General features: G+C 45.7%; 1 protein-coding gene and 1 long non-coding RNA gene across 9 annotated transcripts in view; one reads left to right on the top strand and one right to left on the bottom strand.

The window, feature by feature from the left end:
- Nucleotides 1-21,493, top strand: part of LOC142774539 (uncharacterized) — a 39,548-nt gene that overhangs the window by 13,231 nt on the left and 4,824 nt on the right. Inside the window, exon 2 of the long non-coding RNA XR_012886437.1 lies at nt 19,444-20,547. This is a non-coding gene — a long non-coding RNA (uncharacterized LOC142774539). The remainder of the gene's footprint in view (nt 1-19,443; nt 20,548-21,493) is intronic.
- dnc (phosphodiesterase dunce) overlaps nt 8,789-21,493 on the bottom strand; it is a 626,001-nt gene continuing 613,296 nt past the window's right edge. For all 8 annotated transcript variants that reach the window (XM_075874918.1, XM_075874916.1, XM_075874917.1 and 5 more), the window contains 6 exons: nt 21,365-21,455; nt 20,170-20,522; nt 19,441-19,702; nt 18,303-18,580; nt 14,429-14,611; nt 8,789-13,056 (listed from right to left, as the gene is read on the bottom strand). In XM_075874918.1, coding sequence (XP_075731033.1) covers nt 12,760-13,056; nt 14,429-14,611; nt 18,303-18,580; nt 19,441-19,702; nt 20,170-20,522; nt 21,365-21,455 — 1,464 coding nt within the window. In that variant the 3' untranslated portion in view covers nt 8,789-12,759. The remainder of the gene's footprint in view (nt 13,057-14,428; nt 14,612-18,302; nt 18,581-19,440; nt 19,703-20,169; nt 20,523-21,364; nt 21,456-21,493) is intronic.

Genomic DNA, 21,493 nt, shown 5'->3' with positions numbered 1-21,493 from the left:
GATTTTTTGGCATTGAAGTGAAGGCCCAGATTCTTCAGGTGGTCGGCCGCCAGTGTTACCAACCTCTGAAGGTCACTGCTGCGCTCAGCCAGTAATACTAGATCATCGGCAAACACCAAGCCGGGCAGCGTCCATGTCTGCGCCGCCCCACCAATCATGAGGCGGAACGCGAATCCAACTCTTGATTCCACGAGTGCCTGCTCGAGTCCCGCCACATATAGCATGTATAGCAGCGGAGACAAAGGGCAGCCCTGCCCGAGTCCTCTTGTCACTCTCACAGGCTGTGTTCTGGTGCCTCTGAAGCATGCTACCACCGAGCTATCTGCATAGAGCCGCCGGAGAAAGTCTGTCCACACGCTCGACATTTGTCGTTGGTCTAACTGGTGGAAAAACTCCTCGTGTGGCACACTATCATAAGCCTTGGCGACATCCAAAAAGCATCCAAGCAGACCTCTGGTTTCTCTCTGTGCCACCTCGATTGTCTGGGTGAGCAGGAAAAGATTGTCTTCCAAGCGTCGGTTCTGTCGGAAGCCATTCTGGAGTTCCGACAGTATGCCCCTCTTCTCCGCCCAGCCGCTCATCCATACCTTCAAGACTTGAGCGAAGAGTCTATATAGGACGCTCGTTACCGTGATTGGTCTATAGTCGCCCAGCAGTCCAGCGTCGCCTCCTCTCTTGCACACGAGGCTTACTCTGCCGCATTGCCAGTCGGGTGGGATTGGGCCGTTCTTGAGGATGGTATTGAAAATTCCCGCGAGGTGTTCTCGAGCAGACTTTCCCAAGCATTTCACAAGGCCCGCCGGTATGCCGTCCAGTCCGGTAGCAGTGCTTGCACTGATACGCGGGAGTGCACGCTGCCAATGGTCTCTGCCAATGGTCCTCTTCACTTGGTTGGTGAGGCTCATCCGGGTCACCGTTTACTGCTGAGGTCGATTCGCCATGTGTGGGATTGAAGAGCTCTTGCATGTGGGTCGTGAGGAGCGCTGCGACGTCGGTGACCGGTAGGTTGCTAGAGTGGTGTCGAATTTCAGGTGCCGGAGTTTGGCGATCTAACGAAGACACATATTTACAAAATTTGTTTGAACCGTTACGCCGTGCCTCTGTGATAGCTCGCAATTGTTTGCTATTGTACTGAGCTATTTTGCTTTGTACGAGGATCCGCATCTCTCTTTTGAGGCGGAGGTATTCCTCCCAGGTACTCATGCACTCCTCTCCGGGTGATGTCCTAACAGCTGCTCTGTGTAGGCGATTCGCTGTTCGTCTTGCAATAAGGGCCCCTTGTACCTCTTCGTCCCACCAGCCTTTGGGCCTTAGGCCGCCGCAAGAATTTACGCGAATTTCGTGCTTCTTCATGATGCGTCTCAGTTCAAGCACAAATTGATCATATGTTGGCGGTTCCGTCGGTTGAAAGTTCTGCTCGAATGCTTCCGCGACTGCCGCATACTCCGACTGCGGGAGGTGCCTCTCAGCTGGGTTGCGATGTTCCTTCGCAATGGTTCCCCAGGAGGATCAAGAAAAGCTCAACTTGATTCGGTTGTGGTCACTTTGTATGCTGAATTCACCCTTTTCATCGATGTTCATGTGGGTGAGACTTCGTGCTAAAGCAGGTGTCGCAAGCACGTAATCAATACAGCTGCGACTGTTCCTGGCGCTCCAGGTGTACTGTCCTTCACATTCTGGACGAAGATTTAGCACATCTAAGGCGAGTGTACGTGCCAGTGCCAGTAGTAGTTTCCCATTGGTATCTTGGAAGCCATCCAGAGCTTGGAGGTGCCCATTGAAATCGCCCATAATGAGAACCTCTCGCTGGTTTGCCCATCTTGCCACTTCTTCCCTGATGCACTGTGCCATTCTTGAGTTTCCAGCATCGGCTCCAGCAGATACGGCAAAGTAGGCCACCCCTACCAGGACTGCCAGCCCTTGCAGGTAGCCCTCGACCCACATATGCTCAACACACGGGCTGTCCAGTTTCTTCCAAGCTGACCTAGTTTTCCACAGGAAACCTATTCCTCCCCCTTTCCTCGATTCACCTGAACGGTTCAAGCCAGCCCACTGCCAACTTTTATGTACTGGTGGCTCTTCCATGACTCGAAGGTGTGTTTCAGCCACGGCATATATCTCTATGTCTTCGTCACCCATCATCTGATATAGTTCTTCCCATTTGCTCACCGTTCGAGCACCATGTAGGTTACATGTATGTCCTCGTTCTTCTTGCGGCTGCGGCGACGGCGGGCCGTCTTTTTCTTTACGTCCTGTGCCAGGAGCGCTTCTGCCTCCTCTGTGGATTGGCCATTTGTAGGATTGCCTGTCCCAGGGCAGTCATCATGGAGGTTGTTGGTTTCATCCTCCATGCCCTGTGCTTGTAGTTGCCCGACGGGCGAAGCCCTAAAGAAGCACATAGTCTGCGTCCCAATCGTTGCCCTAGTTGCTCGGCGACGTATTCACTGTAGGAAGTTCCATTCATCTTATCCTGGAGAGCCTTTGTGACGCCGACGAACTCCACGCGCGTTCCAATGTCTGAGCAAATTTGACGTAGGTTTTGATTCCATAACTCGCACTTTATCCGTATGGTATCGTCTTTGAGTCCTACTTCTAAGACGCCGTACACCACGAAAAAGTGGCCTTTGGCTCTTGCCTTCCAGGAAGTTATTTGGGACTTGATCTTCTCAGCTGAATCATGTGGAGATGTGTCGTCTTGGATGTCGCTGAGACCGGCGTGCAGAACCACGATGGCCTCTGTTGAATCCCAGACGTCCGTCGCAGTCCCGATGGCTTCCATTGTTTCCACAAGCATGGCATCTTTTTTCGTACGGCAGTGTACACCTCTGTGCCATGCACTGGCTTGGAGGACTGCCCGTTTGAGTCTACGTGCATTGCCATCCCCGTAGACGAATGCGCCCGGAAGTCCTGCTGGCCGTTCTGGGGGGCCGTTGACTGCTTTCTTGCGCGAAGATGGTATGGAGGCCTGGCTCTCCTTTGCCCTCTCCTTGCGCAGTCGCTTCTGAGCCCGCTTGCTGCGTTTGACCTGCCATCCTACGGCCTCCGCGGGAGAGCCACCCACTAGCTCTTGATCGCTGTTGGGCTTGTTCTGGGATTGGTCTATCTCTCTGCCAGCATCGACGGCCACGGCTTTGACCCCATTCCTCACATCGCTTACATCCTCTGCAGACTTGGTCACTTCTACCCTCCTCGTCGCACTGGTGTTCTCGTGGCTGCTGGTTTTGTCTGCGTCTATTATGTCCAAAGCTCTCTGTAGTGCTCCAACTTGTTCAAGTAATGCTCCTCTCAGCCTTCTCTCCTCTGCAAGTTTGTCCAGCAGCACCTCTAGCTCGTTTTTGCTGTTCACAATATGTGCTTCCAACTGCGCCGCCAGGCTATCTAAGGCCAACTGCCACCTCTTCGACTCCTGTTTGTATTGTAACTGAGACTGTTCTCTCATGACCCTCATTCTCTCGCATATGCGACAAAGAAAGGACGAATCAGCCTCCGCCTCTTGCGTTGTCTCAAATGGTGTGTCGGATCGCTCGAGCCATCGCTCGCAGCTCGGACACTGCACCCAATCGACCAGCTCTTCTCCATCTAACGCCTTTCCGTTTGACGCCTTCGCCCTCTTGGTGTGCTTTATTTCGGTTGAGTCCACACAACACCGCACTATGGTCAAACTGCCACCACCTCTCGACCGCAGTCGGTACCATTACGTGTCGGCTTTGGCGCTGGCCACTAAAGCGAGACCGGCCTGTTAGGCCTCGTCCCCCATATAGGCTTGTGTAGCGCGTCGTTAAACTGTCACCACACAGAGATGTCTCGATGGTCTCCCGCCGATGCGCAAGATTGCTGACATACGCCTTAACGGCTCATTACAGCACGCACCACATTACAGCACGCACCACATTACAGCACGCGCGCACCACAGCACCACCGTCGCAAAGCCCCTCACACGTGAATGCGGGAGAAAACGGGCGCCACCTCTCGTGCACAGTCGGTATCCCTACCTGCCGGCATGGGTGCTGTCGCGAGGCCATTAGAACGAGACAGGCCTGTTAGGCCTCCTCCTCACATGGGCTTTTACAGCGCCAAATTACGCTGTCACCGCACATATATGCTGTCCCGATGGTTCCTGGCACTCGGTGAGACACCTCCCAGCCTGGTTAGGTGATATGGTTGGGTGATATACGCCTTGACAGCACATCGCATCACGAGCGTGTTGCAGTGCAAATTAGGCGGCGGCTAACGCCACCTAGCCGCCCGCATGCGCATGCTGCCCGCACTAGCCGCCCGCATGCGCACTAGCCGCCCGCATGCGCATGCGGGCAACAGGAGTCCCGCCATGCGCATGCGGGCGACTAGTGCTTTTTACGACGGAGCGGTTTGGTCCCGGCACAATCCCCATAGAGATAATGTATTAAAAACGTTAGTTATACGACACAGTTTTACCCCGACCCCGCATCACACGATGGCTTTCCAATTCCATTGGCTTAAAAAAAAAAAATTACGCGCATTGTACGTCGACAAAATAATCAAGAGTGCAAAATATGAACTTGCATTCCCCTCGGTTGATGATTAGAAAAGTGAAGATTGAGACAAGATGTTTTCTTAGACATAAAATGAAAAATTTATTCACCTGGCAGTCCACAAACTTCTGCGCGCACTTCTGCAAGCGGTACGCAGGGTCGGTACCGAAGCTTCAGCTGGCCGAAGTTTTCTGAGATGATATTTTCATGTTTTTGGCCTGTGTAAACTTTTCCTGGTCGACGTGCAACTGATCTCCTGTGTTGGTTTGTGGCACTCGCACTCACAAGCTTGAGCGCACGAAAGGATTCGATACAGCTATTTCAACCGTGCAAAATAACTTTTGCTTGTCGTCAGCATTTATTATAACAGATGGACATTACTAGTTGCGCTTTTCATAAGGATACAAATTACAATAGCTTAGTCGAGCACGAAGGCATTCCACTCAACCTTGTGTAAACTTGCAGGTAATTTTCGGACTCAATTTATCAAGGGCAAGATGCGCGTTGGGTTCGGTTTTTTAAAGTTGAGAATAAAGATTCACTCGCACTTGCATCAACTAAGTAATGCTGCCATTGGCAACAATTATTTAATCTACCTTCCTTGGAGAAGCACAAGGCCGTAACATGGGCTTAGTCAGGCTATGTGCGCCTGTTTTGTTTTGTTTTGTTTTTCTTGCAAGGCCGAGTGTCACTGTTTGTATCCTTAGCTTTTAGATTATACGACGGTTCTGTGTGGTCCCCTGAAAGTCGTATAATCGGGTTCTCACTGTATTTAAAAGAACTACCACAAAAACTTTCTCCAAAATAGCCAGTTGCCTAGATATATTTGTATCTTACTGCATGTATTTTAGACATATAGCACTCATATTTATATATCTGCATGTATTCCGGAATGTTCTTTTCTGAGTATCTCTGTCCAGCCCTGCAGGACGGGGTGAGAAACCACCGTCCTACACCTGTGTTCTGATGTGTTGGGATCTTCTTGGTGTTCTCAGTGAATTGTTTCGAAAAGATTGTGTGCAAGATATGTAGAGGCCACTGTGCTCGCCTCTATTGCTGAATATGTGCTTTGAGTGTTACTTACATTTGTTGGACAGTCAGTGTTTTTTTTTTATTAGATGAAAGCCTTTAATGCCTCATCAAACACAAAAACTGATTGCCGTCCCGCAGCAGCGGTGTCAACACATGTGATGCAAAAAAAAAAAAAAAAAGGCAAAGCTTGCACTAGGCTGTGCAAGCCTTCTAACAGTGAGACTGGTGCCTCATCAAACACAAAAACTGATTGCCGTCCCGCAGCAGCGGTGTCAACACATGTGATGCAAAAAAAAAAAAAAGGCAAAGCTTGCACTAGGCTGTGCAAGCCTTCTAACAGTGAGACTGGACGATTCTGCAGACTGATCTGGTTGCTTGTGAGTTATTATTTCTAGGCCTCAGCTTGGTAACACTGGTTGTCTGCTTCTAGGTTGTTGCTAGGCTTTAGCTAGAGGTGATGCTAGGTTGCTTCTGCATCTATTCTCAGTGCAAACTGGTTGGAGTTAAACCACAGACAGTCCAAGACAGGACACAGTCACGTTTATTGTCATTGGCACGTCTCGCAGCCACTGTTGCCTTTTTATATTCCTTGAATTATCTCGCATGTACACGAGGTTTTGGCTCGCCGCCATCACTTTGCAGTCATTTGTTGGGTTAACCGTTGCCTACTTTCTTCTAGTGAAAGTTGTACTTGTGGGATTTACCCAAAATTTATGGCAGATACTCATTTATGATGATGATAATCTTCTAACAAGCCACCAAAAGTTCTGTGGCACATATTCGTTTATTGGGTTAACTGTTGCCTTCTTCAATTTTATTAGACCAGTGGTGAATAGTTGAATTTACCCGGTTTCTGTGGCACATATCCTTTCAAGATGATAGTTTATTTGGTACAGGGTGAACAAAGTATGCTTTGATAAACAGCTTCGCTGTTAACAACCATCATATCTCGATGATGTCGCCACCATGCGGCGTCACAGATAGCCAAAATTTGTGCCGTCATCACATGACAACATCGTTTGGTCGAAAGTGGACCTACCACGCAGGCAGTGCAAAAGCAGGCGAGATGCCTCACATTCTGGACGTAGCGCGAACCCACGTATAGGAGCAAAAAGCTTTTGTGGGTGGCGTGCAGGACCAATACATAGAATGAGAAGAAAACGAAGATGGCTTTCACTTTAAAGTCGTCTTAGGTGAATGCATCAGGGAGATAGCTTTGCTTTGAGCGTTACTCACCTCTGTTGAACACCCGATGTTTCACCCGATTGTTTTACTTAAGCTTGTGGTTTCTGTATATGCTTTGCTGCTACAACGAAGAGACAATGTACAGTCAAACCCCGCTACGAAAAACGCCTCTTAAGCGAAATTTTCGCAACAACAAAAAAATGCACGGTTTTCCGCCAGCAGACCATAGGAGTCAATGCATGAATATTGTCGCCACATCGAACACTTTTTCTTCGGCCGTCCCGCTTTTACAAAATTTCACGATGCAATTCCAGGCTCAGATATTTATTGCTGTACAGTAAAAACAATCTTTGACATTTTGATACATTTTAAAAACCTGAAAATACGTCGACAAATTCTAAAACACACGTTGGCACAACCAAAAAACCACCGCTGTTCAACAAACATGGGCGCCGCCATCGCTTTATAGCGATGGCAACGAGACTGTCCTGCTTTTGCCACTGCTTTTGAGCCGCAGACAATCCGAAGCTGAAGCTCAGTCGCTCAGTTTATGTACAGTCAACGTACAGTGTACTAGAATATACTCTAGTTTATGTATAGTGTACTAGAATTCTAGTACGCCATAGTTCATGGTTTCCTTCACGCAGCTGGTGGGTGCAACCGCGGAACGCTGCCTTTTCCGACGCCAATGCTTATCATTTTGTTCGCGCCTGGCCAATGTGGTAACTAATCAGAGCGGCTGTTCGTTTGCATTATCAACAAAATCAGCTATCCGCAAGAGGTGTATGATAACAATGGTATAGAATAAGGCAAAAGTCAACGCACCACAATACCTTGCCTCCGTGTCGCGCGTTGTCGTATACACTGATGCCGGACAGCTGCTGGCGTTAATGCAACTGTTCGGTTCGTTCATGTAAGTGGTTGTAGACGTTGCTTCAGCGTGCTTTTCACCATGGCCTCGCTATGCATTGGTGAGAATCGCGTCGTGACGCTGCTGGAAAAAAATATGAATCAGCGGACACTTTTTGAATTTCGAGAATAAACGTTCCTTTGTTTTACTAGCTCAGATAAGCTACATTTCTTCGATTTAACTACAACGAAATTTTTCATTAAACAAAAGTTTTTCGCGTTCCATCAGTTTCGTTGTAGCGGGGTTTGACTGTAATTCAAAGGAGTACTGTTTTAGGTGAGAAGTATCCTAGGAACTAGGCTTGTCAGCATCTCCTGTTGTCACCGTGTGTCATGTAGTCACGGTCCATCATCAAGTTGCCGTCAAGTTATGACTGTCATACTATCGTAGCATCATGACGACACAAAGTCGACGAAATTTGTGACGCAATCACGGCGTGGCGAAGCACCTTAGGGTCTCTGCTTGTCAGGGTGTAATGTCGTCACGGTGGGTAATGTAGCCACGGTCCACCATAAAAACAGGCATGCGCTACGAAAATAGGGTAAATCTCACTACTCGCCCCCAGTCCACTAGAGATGAAGACATCAGATAAAAAGTACAGCGTTTGACAGAATACTATCTCGTTGGGAGGAGGCATTGAAAAAAAAAAAAGATAAAGGCTCACCAAAATAAAAACACTCAACGAAACAAAACATTTTGGCTCCCCCACAGGATCCTTGTTCACAATGAATTTCAAGTGCAGCCAAAACACCTTGTTTTGCTTTAATGTGTTTTTATTGTGGTAGGCGTTCCTTTTTCAATGCAACAGTTAGCAAAACAAATAGCTTACGATGTTAGCAGACTGAAACACCCTTGCCTGCATGCCGGTTTTCAGTCTTGGCATCGTCTAGTGCCTCATCAAGGAAATAAAAAACAAAACTGTTTTGATCCTCCCCTGGTTTTCAAGCTATGACGTTGAAACACCCTTCCCTATTTGCATCTCCCCTCTCAATTTTTTTTCCTTTTTAATCATAGATGGCATTTCACAGACCTCTGTTTGAGAGCCACTTGCTTAGACCATGGTCGGTAACCTGCTTCACTCTTATTCACTTGTGCATGCAGGATGTGATAACACTGGGAGAGCCTCAGGTGGAAGGATGACAAGGCAGAATAGGTTTCTTCCATTTGTTTTTATTAAGACAGTGTGATCATAATGCTAATTCTAGGAACTCACCCGGAAAGCCAACATCCATCGGGTGTACAGGGAAGGTTTAGTAATGTGGAAGGGAGCAAGGACGAAATGCGTGCTTGGCAGAAAAACAAAGAACCCATCGGTTTCAGCCGACAACCTGTGCATGCATTCCGTACACACTGCAAAACAGTTTTTAATTTAGTGAAATTCTTTTCAGCACTTTGTTTATGTCAATTGAAGAAGACTAGTTCATGTACAACAAAAAGGCGTAAACGATCAAGAACAAAGGAGAGAGAGAGAGGCATAGCTGTTAGCACATGTGACATACTAACACACTACAGGAGATGGTAATATAGGCCTGTGAACTGAAGACCAATTACAGAGCTTGTTAAAATTGAACATGATGTTGGTTATTCTGTCGAAAATGGGAACATGGAGCACACCTTGAAGGTACACAGCACTGAAGGGAGTAATTATTACACCTTTTTTTGACACTATGAAAAGAGTGCAAGTAAATCAAAATGTATCCTCATAGGCTGTACCTGTCGGTCTTCGCAAGCATTTTATTAACGTGAGATGCTCGCATACATGGTGTGCAGTAATCACGCACATTTAGTCTTCAGGCATGTAAGACCCATTCAACATCGTGCTTCAATGTACAGCAGACAGCAGTGGGCCTTGAGGTGATTACACGGGTGCGTTAAATCATAGCTAAATATATTGAACAATAGGTTCCTTTTACAAGCTTTGATATATATTGCCATGTGATTATAGTTGGACTGCAGGCTCTGAAAAACTCCCCATTTACTGGCATAAGATATTACACCCTTCAGTACGTGTATAAGCATTAAGATGTACACTTGAAGATAATACCTTGTGTACCTACAACAACAAAATTCGTAATGCTCATTTTTTGTCTCTCCTTTTCTACTCTCATTCTGGGTGCAGAAATTGCTGGGATGACACAGAAGATCTGAAATGAGCGCCTCTTGCCTCAGCTACTAATGTGTGCTTTCTAGCTGTGCCTTGACATATTGAACTTGAAGCCCGAAACTGCCGTTGTGTATCGGAAAAAATAAAAAAAACAAGAACAAACGAACACGATAGAGTGAAACAAAACATGCCAAGCACAACTCTCGGCTTCTGTTTACTAACAGGCATTGTACAATGCTCTCCTATACAACAAGTGCACATGGATTCACGAGGCTCTGACACGTAGCCTTGCTTTTAACACTCTGCAAGAAAGTAACAAAACAAAGCAGCTTCTATGCGATTCCTAGAGAAGAGTCTAACCACAACCTTTGGGAGGAAGGTGCATCAACATTGTACACATTCTCGCACTTTTTTCCCCTTTTCTGCACCCGCATCCTTCCAAGAGCATTGTTTAGTTCTCGCAGTGCAGAACACTTATATGTATAACTACACCATTGTAACATTGAAGTAGTAAGTTAATTCGTTAAGTTACGTCCCACAGCAAGCGATGTTTGCATGACAGCGTTGGCCATGGTACTAAAATGACGAAAGTCCATTCAGTGGCGGATCCAGAGGGGGGGCGGTAGGGGCAATCGCCTACTCCTGAAACCTATGTTAGCTCCTCCCACTCCCTTCAGTGCCTCCAGCCCATGTTCAACCCGACGACTGAACACTATTCCTAAAAAAAAAGCTTAGAGCAGCAAAATGTGCCTGTATCTGAAGTGTGACAGCCAGTTATTTGTTTTGATGCCTTTAAATTATTACTATATTAGAAAAATGAATAAACAATTAACTGGGGTCCCAGTGAATAATAGTTAATAGTACCTTTCATGATGTGTTGGGGTTCTCGTGATAATAATTACAAAAAACAAACGAGTCGGCACCCCCATTTCTCCAGCTTTACTTCAAGTGACCGCCCACCCTAAAATGAGTGGCTCGATCTGCCCTTGAATCCATTCCAGGTACAATGAATTCAACCCAGGTTACGAGTAAAACTTCCCTGCTCAACTTGACAACAGCTTCTGTTCTCCCACGTATATTTATATATATATATATATATGTAGGTGGCCTGCAAGGCATTTCCTTTTCTACGCCTCTCACACAAGACTTGTCCACACGCTCTCTGCACACAACAAGCAAAGAAGAGATCGCGTGAATCTATAGAGTGAAAACTTCACACAACGAGTGTTCCACAAGTGTGGTTAGGGTGAGTTCAATTGGTGGGGAAGAATAAAATACGTCGCTATCATTTTTTTCCCCTCTATTCTGTCGAGCCGTCGTCCTCTTTTACTCCCTCAAACACCATGCCTGCCATGTCATATCTCTGAAAAACACAACAATTCAACAACCCAATGTCCTTTTTTAATGTGAGTGAGTGTGTGTGTCCATATACCTTTCAACAATGAGAAGTCAGAAACCTCCCTTATGACTTGCCACTCTGCACACACGCGATGTATTGCTCCTACTTGTCGAGATTAAATAGAGTAGCAGCAATGACGGGGACGTATAGCAACCGCACAAACACATGCATGTCCTTTCTTGCCCGCCGCCAACACAGTGCGGATTCTGCGTATGTTTTATGTCTTTTCAAGCTGCCCTGGTTTTCTGAGAGCAACTGCGAGTATTAAGTATATGTAACCGCTGAATGACCCGACGAGCAACCTCGCCTCCCAACCATCCTTCCCTGTTGCTGGGCGAGAAAATTATGGGTGAAGACACAACGTCCAGAGTCCGAGTTTTCAAGCTTCTGTGTGTACACACGTGTGCGTTTGTGTGACAAAGTCCCGCAATGAAAGTGTCACCGAGCTTGCCGTCACGGCTCCATGTGAAATGGACACTGTGGTACAATCTGCTGCCTAGAGAGGGGCATAGCGTGCAGCCAATAAAAACTTGGCTAGACGAAAGACATAAGAACTCCTTTTTGTGCGTCTCCATTATTCTGTTGGTGTTTTTTTTAATACACACACACGAAAAGTAAGGCGTGATGTTCACATTGGGCACGGCGTAGTTGTGTGCGACGCAAAGTCCAGAGGGCACTGTTGTTGCGGTTTGTTGACTAGATGCACTGCTTTTTCACATGCTCATGAGAGGGCACTGACACGCACAGCGATTCGTGTGTGTGAGGAGAGAAAAAGAGAAAAGAGAAGTGAGCATAAGGAGAATTTAGAAATATAGACGCTTGACAAAACGAGGGCTTCAGATCTGGCGCCGTACTGAGATAGAGCGAAAAATAAAAGCATGTTCGGACGGCAACGGCAACGCACTTGGCTTGTATACAGAGCTCACGTCCTTAGGTCCAACCCGCATTCTATTTGGCTCACATTGTCCACCGAGATCCAGCGTTCATGCTTGCTTGCCCATTGGCCTTTTGTAGGCGAAGAGGCACACGAAACAGTGAAATACCAGCGGGTGAGGGACCGCAGCGTTGATGTAACAGAGCGATGGCTTGTAGCATCTGAAACGGTGCATGCAAGACACACACACACGTCACGCCACGGTCCCAGAAGTGACGGCACTGACAGAGCTCTATTTTGTCATGCAGCACACACACACACACCCGTCGCAGTCGACGTGGTTACCTCTGCACACACACGACGACTCCTCTGTAGAACAGGAGTTGGGGGATGGCAAGAAATGGAGGGGGTTTCCCTTTTCTAAGAGTCAGGGCCGCAGTTAAGCAGCAGAGATGAGGTGGCGAGGTCGCAGTCCAGGGTGACGCCCTTGGTCGAAGTACCGCGCCTTCGGGCGCCGCCGCACCAGCGACTGAATAAGTTAAGGGTGGCAACGCAGCAGGCCCGGAACCGGCCTAGCAAGCCCGCTGCGCCTTGCCCTGCCGTCGACGCGTTATTCGTCGTAGCCGTCGGCTTCGTCGGCATCGTAGGCGATGGAGACGTCGGCTCTTGCGGCGGGGTATGTTCCAATACAAGTCCAGAAATGGAGCACGCCATCATGCGGGCGCATTGAGGACTCTCCGGCTGCTAGCCGTCCGAAGACGTTGGAGACTCCTCTCGGATGCAGTTGTCATCGTCCTCGGGCTCTTCAATGGTGATTTGGAATTTGATTTTGTCTGCCGACTTGCCGTCGCCGTCACCTTCTTCGTCCCCACCATCAGCAGGTGCGATGTCAGGCACGCTCGACGTCGGACTGATGGGGATCATGTTCTGGTACCAGTCGCGGTTCTCCTCCAGCCTGTCCAGGATCTCCTGTGCATCCGGGTGAACCAGGTCAGCCCACGTCTCCCAGAGTGGGTGCGCGATGTAGTCGATGAAGCCCACCTGCACAAAAGGTATATAGTATCTACGTAAGTGCACAATGTCTACAGAGTTGAAAAATGCCCCTTCTTCTAAACAATGTTACGGTTCACAATTTCGCTTGTTATAGGCGAACTTGGGCTCTTTTTTTTTTGCAGTCATTTGTCGCGTTTTTGGGCTTATTTGCATTTTACAGCATATATAGTTATCAGTTATTGGCACTTCCACTGAAAGCACACCTGTTCATGACTCTGCGCTTTGAAGACAAACATATGTTGGCGATATCAATGAGCAACGTTAATAATGCCCTAGCAAACATTCACTCACCAAATGAAGGCTACCCTAAAGACAAAGTTAAAAAGTAAATACGTACTTTTTGCTGTTATTGCACACATTTCAGCTGTATAAAAGGTTTAAGGCGATTTATTTAATGCCACCACCTATTTAAGTGACAATTTTTATAAAAAATAATGATATTCTCCAGAATGGTAAAAACCAATTTTATTCTGATTCTTTTAGGCTTCTTTGTAAAAGTTGCAACATTTCTTTAGGGTAGCTTCATTTGTGATGATTATTCACTTGTTAGCTGAGTAGCACTCCAGTTACATCTATTGTTTACTGAACCACCACTGGCATCACAACTGCTCAGGCCGAGCAACTTCCCACCAAGAATGCCAGGCTGATCTACACTGTTTCAAAACCACCGTCATCGGTGTGAATGTAACAGGATTAGTCCCCATCAGAGGTATGAGGAACTAAATTCCAGCATGGGTGCATATGTGACTGGTAAAGACGTGCTTTGAACTACCACTGTCATACTATGCACGTTCCATTCCAGGGCTTCTCTTGTGGACTGCACACACGGTGGAATTAAACACTATATTGTGAAATAGAACATGAAGAAAGAGAGAGAGACAAACATCAGTTTGGCTTGAAAGCGGAATCATTATCGACTTTCGGCTTGAAAGCTGGAAGCCTATTCCTCAATCCTTCCATGTAGCAGGTGCAATAGGACCTTGTTACACTTGCATGTACTTTATGCGGAACATCACATGGACAGCTAATTTTCACTAGGAGTGTCGCTGTACTTGTTATCAATGAACAGAAACACAAACTGACCAAGGGCTCATTTTTCTTTGTTAAAAGACCTAGTAGTTTTAATAAATTGTGTACATTTGTTGTCGTAATGAATTAAGTAAATAAGTTGTAGTATCATCATCTTCCACCAGCTGACGTCATCTTGAACCTTGAGCAACTCTATGACACAGTCTTGCTCAGATGCCCAAACGATTTACTTACTATCAAAAAGAAATGAGAGTGATTGATTGATTGATTGATTTATGAGCCTACAGGAGTGCCGATTAAGAAAAAATATCGCATATGACCAAATACGCACCTGAGTCTTCTCAATAGTGGCCGTATGCCGGTCGCACATGGGACTTATGTCGAGGTTCTCGGCACGTTCTTTGTCACCTTGCATGAAGAACTCGGACATGACCAAGTCCACCCACGTCCTGTACAGCTCTAGTGGCTTGGTTGGATTGCTCAGGTCGGCACAGTGGATCATGTTTTGTAACACCTACACAACACACAGAGCAGACAACTTCAGCGTCGCCAGAAGAGATGTGCTCGTGCAGACATCATGCTGCACAGCATCATGCATTGCTTGAAACAACGCTAATCAGTGGCAGATCCAGGGGAGCAGGGGAAGTAGGTTCAATCGCCCCCACTCCCTTCAGTGTGTCCAACCAACGTTAGCACCGGCAACTCAACCCTATTCATATATAGAGTATAGCGCATCAAAATGTGCCTATATGTGAAGTGTGGTAGCCGTAATTTTGTTTCACTGCTTATGATTTATCATGACCACGCTGATTAAACAAATGTGTGGGACCCCTGTGAGCACAAATGAACATAACTAAAACTTCATTTTTCCAAAGTGAAATCTACCACAAAAATATCTTGTTATATTATCCAAAAAATTATGTTATCAATGTATTTTAGTAAACTGTATCTTTGATAAAAATATTTTACATTTACTTTACCATAACCGATAATTCTTTATATTTGTGTTTGCTACATCGACATTGGAGTGTTTATGCTGTAATGTGGTTCTTTTGATAATAGTAAGTAATAGTAATAAATAATAGTAACCAAAGAGTTGGGACACCCCTTTCCCTGTTTTACAACAACCCCCCCCCCCCCTTACACTTCTAAAAGAAAAATAAATGAGTGGCTAGATTCACTCCCAATACAGATGCCATTTGGTATGGGCACTGTTTTGACAAAGTCGTATCTTGTTTCGTGCAAACAGAGGCGTGCATGGTTCCTCATTGGAGGGATGGGGGGGGGGGAGGTGGGGGGCAAAGGTTTAGTGCACGCGCCCTTTTCCCTCTTCTATTGGTCGAGTCCAAAAGACAAGTCTCACAATGAATTGAATGAAAAAATGCGATTGATCCCCCTATATAGGAACCGGTATAACAAGAAAGTGAAACATGTCTTTACAAAGATAGTTGAGCGTTTATTGTGCATTCTTTCTGCAACCGCAACAAATTGCAAAGCCACATTAAAAACGGCCAGTAACACGAAACTTGTAATGCACAGCTCAAGCAAAAAGCACACAAGAAATTAGTATACACAGGACAAGCGTGGACTAAAAATGGTCACAGCTTGACACTTAAAGCGCACTTAGTATCTTAAAGCACGCTTAATTTCGTAGTACATATTTTTTAACGCCACTTTCGTGACGGAAGTATGTCAGCGGAGCCTTGGTGAACCCCGGCATAAAACTTTCGTCTTTGAAAAAAAGTAATGGAGCAATGACACGCTTTTCAAAATAATCAGGTTTCGGTCCCTGGCTTTCTGGCAGTAAAGATGAGAGAAACAGTTCTTTAAATTAAACATGGGCTGCTATTATGACCAAAAAGCTGCGTGGCTGTAAACATGTTCTCTTGATCAACGATGGGATGGGTCCAACTAATTAAAGTATGCTGTAGACTTTGTGCCCCCCTGTTAGGTAATTAGTAGCCTCCCCCAGCCTTTCTCGTGCACACACCTATGCATGTAAACCATTAATTGAATTGTTTTTGACTGAAATCTCGGCAGCAGTGTGCACTTTTTGCCGACCATGTCTATGCGGTGTAGTTTGGAATCGCTAATCACGCACGTACCATGCAAAATTCCAAAAATCCATTTTTAATATTGAGAGTGCGTGAGTGCAAACAAGAAAAACGACAGCTGGCATGAACAGAAAGGGCTGATTGCCCATTCCAGCAAGTTGCAAAGCACTTTACCAAGCACCACAATAAAACGAGAGGTACGATAGCCGAGAATAAAAAAGCGGCCGGGGAGGGTGAAAAGCATGCAGGGAAAGGTGTTTCAGCTCCACTAACGTGAAACCTGGGGAGAGATATCTTTGACGAGGCACTAGTGGGTGCCAAGCCTGAAACCAGGCATGCCGGAAGGGGTGTTTCCATCACGCCAACATTGCTGGAACACTGCGTCAGAATGCAGCTTACCATAAGGTGCTTCTCCTTGCCTACATGCCCAGTTTCAGTTCGCCACGGCATGTAGGGAAGGGTGCTTCAGCTTCACTAATGTCGTCAGCTATTTGTTGGGCTAACACTTGCCCTCTTTATTTTTAGTTGATTCGTAGTGACTAGTGGGATTTACCCTATTTTTGTGGAGCATACCGTTTTATAATGAACCGTGACTACACGACACACTGTTATGATATTAGATGCCTACAAGCCGAGACCTTGATGCGCTTCGCACCTGATATGCCACGGAGATGAGGCTCCCATGATTAAGCTCTTATAGTTTGCATTTCTACCCCTAAAGACAACGTCTGAATGGCTGTTAGAAATACCTATAGTATGCGAGCCAACTCCAAATATTACTCACCACTTTTTAAATACCAGAAGAAATTCTTGAATTACATTGAAGAAAGAGACATAATTATGCATCTTTATGTTTTCATGTTCTTGCATTAAACAAACCCGGATACAATAGCGACATTTTATGACAGCCTGCAAAATGGAGGACGGTGTTTTAAAATTCAAATAAAATTTTACTTGGAATTTTCGTTACAATTTATATGGACCTTGATACATGCAGCTGGCAAGTTTTTTGAAGCAGTCACCCTCCTTGAAAGCAACATTCACTGTACAGTGTTTCCAAATGACAAAGGGTGTTTCTCTAGACAGGTTTATACAGAAACGGACTCATCACACTTAGTAATATAAGATTTCTCTCTCATAATTTTCCATGATAATATGCATTATGTAAATCATTGTGCCCTCACAAATGAGATGGCAAAATTTTTGGTGTATTCAGTTGATTAAATTTTTAATTGAATGTTTATAAACACGCGAGTGACCTGAGAGTTGGGAAACACTGGCACACTCATTAGCCATGATGTAACAAGTAGCTTGCAGTGCGAGCGTTTACACTCTGGTGAATACTATTTTGTGGTCAGCTGCATGCAGAATAGAAATATTTTAGCTTTGTTCAGTTTGGCAGTGAAATTAAGCGATGTGCAGCAGCTCCAAGCTCAAACCATGTTGCAAATGAAGTGCTCCTTTCAGAACGTGTCCTTCTGCATCATAACGAAAACAGTTGCAGAGGACGTCTTTCTAAGTATTAATGGTGTTGCCACAGGTGGTGTTAGTCCGGCAGACCTGGCCAGAAATCGTTCCACCTGAGCATTGTAATAAATAAATAATGAGGGTATTGTAATGAGGGTATTGTAATAAATATTGTAAATGAGGGTATTGTAATAAATAAATAAAGTAAATAAATAAATAATCAGTCTTTTAGGAAGTTGAAAGACTCAACGAAAGAGAAGTTTTCTTGCAGACCCTCGGCACAGATTCTCTCTTTTTGGCACTTTCTAAGCCTATCGACCTGCTCATGATTGTACTCAAGAAAATAAGCTTCAAAGGGCTCATTACACATGCCTTCTATGAGATATGAAATTAACTTTTTTTTTTTACCAATTCGTATTTGCTAGCATTCAATGGTATCGAGGCTAGGTACTCTTCATGCCCATCAAAGAGATCAATGAACACTGTTTCCATAAAATATTGCTTCGGAAAAAAAGATTGCTGTTGCGTGTCTGCGGGCTAAAATTTTTTTGGAACTCTTCTCGCTCAAAATAGTTCCAAGTCGCCACGTGTCAAAGGTATCAGTCACACCAAGTCAATTCCACTGTACAGAGAGTATAAATACAAGCAGGCTGCAAGTGTTTAAAAATTGGGTGTACTGTTCACCTGTATCCTTTCGGTGTAGTTGTCGAGGAGCAAAACCCCAGAGCCGGCGACTTTCTTGGTCTCAACCATGGTCTTGAGATCGGCGAGCAAGCTCATGTGCTTGGACATGTCTGTGGCAAGGACCATGTCGATGACCATCTTGCGTAGCGTGAGTCGCTGCTTTTTCGTTAGGTTCTCGAAGATGTTGCACGTTTCGTCCTGCAGAAGCTTGAACGAGACGGCCAGAGAGTGGTTTTCCAGCACTGACTCGTCGTTGTACATGATGGCAAGCTCAGAACCTGGCAGTGGAAAGAAAAAAAAAAAGAAGAGAAGCACAGTTTCGTCTGAGTGACTGAGGGAGCTAGAAAGTGGAGTTAGCAGTTTATGACACCGTCTTAAAGGCACCTTCCAATGACAATGCCTGTACTTGGTCAATAAATGTGGTACCACTTGATGAGAGGCAGCACGAGCTGTTGTGCCAAATGCTCTCCCAGCAGATTAGTGTAGTACAAGAAAACTTCTTGTTCTTTTCAAAAGTCCACGACATCTACCTGGATCATCATTTTGCTTAGTCATATGGTCCAACTATAACTATGAAGGCTTTCCTGGCAACTTTAATCCTAATGTTAAGAAATCCTCCCCTTTGTTTCGGAAGGAAAAATAAAGTTTGTTTGATTTCTTGTCATGATGTCATAACAGTGTTACATGGTGTGAGAAATGACATGGAAAGCACTAGCACATATTGCTTAACACTTTGATTCATTATACTGTTTACTGCAAGCTTGTGACTCTCCATCAAGGCCCACATGACTCATGCCTTTTGCGGGTAGACCAGAAAAGGTGTAGGACAACACCAAGAAATATGTCACTGCTTTTTTTTTAATATTTTACAATCAGCATAGTAAAAAAGCTACACTCAAACCTCAATGTAAAAAAATGACATTTTACAGGAAAAAAGTTTGTTTTATCTAAAAATTTATTATAAAGGTACATTTCTAGCACTAGATCTATTACAAGGGTGGTCTTCATTTATTTCATTATAACCGATATTTTTTTACATTGGGGTTAGTTATATATCGTGGTTTGAGTGCACAACATCATTAATATAGGTACACCATTGACGCCGCAAGCAGTGTGTTTAATAGGAACCATTACTCACTAGTGTTGATGAGGTACTGGTTGGTGACGCCCGGGTGGTCGACATCATGGATGGCTGCAGCGAAGAGCGCCGCCAGAGTCTCGAGGTCGGTGAACACGGTGTCGAGCGCGGGCGACAGAAGCAGCACGTGGATGGACTGTGTGACATCGGCCGCATGACTACTGTTGTGGTATGGAACCTTCAGGTAGTGGTCTTCCAAAGTCATAAGAAAGGTCAGAAATTTTTTAGATGAAATATCGAACGTCTTGAGCAGGTCCCGCTCCTGGAAGAAGGACATTTCCAAATGACGCGTGATCACCAGCGCATAACATGCACAAGGAAAGCTGTCACACATTCAGAGATTACGCACTTAAGTGTTAAATATTAAATTATTTAAATTATTTGCTTTTTTTTTTCATTACTTACGTGCATGTCTGCTGCACTCGGCTTTGTTTTTCTTGTTTTGTTTATCAAGATAAAATTTTCGGTTGTGAGACGGCGTTTGGCCTGTGTACTCTGTGTTTTATTTTTTTACATCTTCACCCCCTCTCTCTCTATAGGGAGAGGCCGTGGTGTAGAATCTACAGACATGCATTGACATGTCGTAATGCGTACATTTGGTTGGGCCTTTAACATTCGGTACAGGCTAAGGGAGAGTGTACATGTGTAGAGATATGGCACATGAGTCACCCACGCTCTCAGCCGCACAGAAAGATCTGCAGTTATTGACGCAGAAAATGCTCGGCTCACCTTGAAAATGGTGTAGGTGATGGCGGTGAGCGGTTTGCCTCCTGAGTACTCGGCCACCTTGAATATGTTGCAGCCCCAGCGGTCGAGATCCTGGAGGACGAGTCCAAGTTCCTGCTCGCGGGGCGTCTCAACCCCGTATTTGGGCAAAGTGGTGAGGCTGTTGGTGTGGTGCAGGGAGCGCCGGATGCCCGAAATCTGGGACATGGCGTCAGACGGCCGGTGCTGGCGCGTCTTGCCGCCGCTGCCGGGGACCCCGGGAGCTGATCCTGGCGCCGCCACGCCCGCGGACACTCCGCCAGTGCCACCACACTCTTCGGGCCGCAGAACCTGGAGGTCGAGGTCTTGGACCTTGTCTGCGCCCAGAAGAGAGCCAACCCGGTGAGACTGGTTGACAGGAACAGCATTAAAAAACATTTTCGACGAGCGGAGGACTTCATAATCTATCATGGCCGTCCAGAGAAGCTGCCCCCCCTTAAAATTTTTGATAATATTTTTTTATGCAGCCGCCAAAATCTGCACGCCTCGACTAGCACACATAGGTACTGCATATTCCTGTAAAATGGCCTTCAGTGCTGACAACTTTGCACTTTACACACTACTGACTAATCTTCCCAGCCACGACATGGAAGGAAAAGAAAGACTGCATGTGCTCTATGCACACATCCCCCTCTCCTTCTCCCCTATACGGATGCAACCTCCTGCAAAAAGTTTTGCGGACGCCCTTAGACGCCATATCAGCGTGAGAAAAGAGCTGAAAGAGTAATTCGATGAAACCGCAAAGTGCTGAAAACTCAGAGATCAAGAGGTCCCTTTGTTTCTAAAGCTATGGGTTCACTGAATGTTACAAACCAACTGGCCCAAAGTCTGTTCTGATAGATTAAAGAAGTTGGTGTCAATAATTTCTGTCATATCCAGGCTCTGTGCTGGCAAAAGGGCTATAAAATGCGATGTTGATGAGTCAAATAATGTAGGCACTTTATGGCATCTCTGGCTCACGATCAGGCTAATCAAGAATGCAAGTTATAAGAAGCTTTGCAAAATAAGCTGCAGAGTGAATTATTAAAACAACAACAAAACAGCTAAAATTCATTATAACGAATGCCATATATGGGCACAACATTGTGAAAGCAGGTTAGAAGCGCGACCAGGACTTATGTACATGCACGTCACGCTGTCATTGATCTGCATCACTTACCCAAAAATGTGTTACAGATGTACTCTGATATTTGGCTCCCCGACTTGGACTCCGAAAAGTGACTCAGTTCCTTGTTGAGCATGCGCTTGAACTGCGGACAGTAAACAGCAGAAGCACAGACGTGACTCA

The sequence above is a fragment of the Rhipicephalus microplus genome, chromosome 10, assembly GCF_043290135.1.
Source record: "Rhipicephalus microplus isolate Deutch F79 chromosome 10, USDA_Rmic, whole genome shotgun sequence".
Lineage (NCBI taxonomy): Eukaryota > Metazoa > Arthropoda > Arachnida > Ixodida > Ixodidae > Rhipicephalus > Rhipicephalus microplus.
Note: the sequence above shows the minus strand (reverse complement) of the source record. Positions and strands in the feature narration are given on the sequence as shown.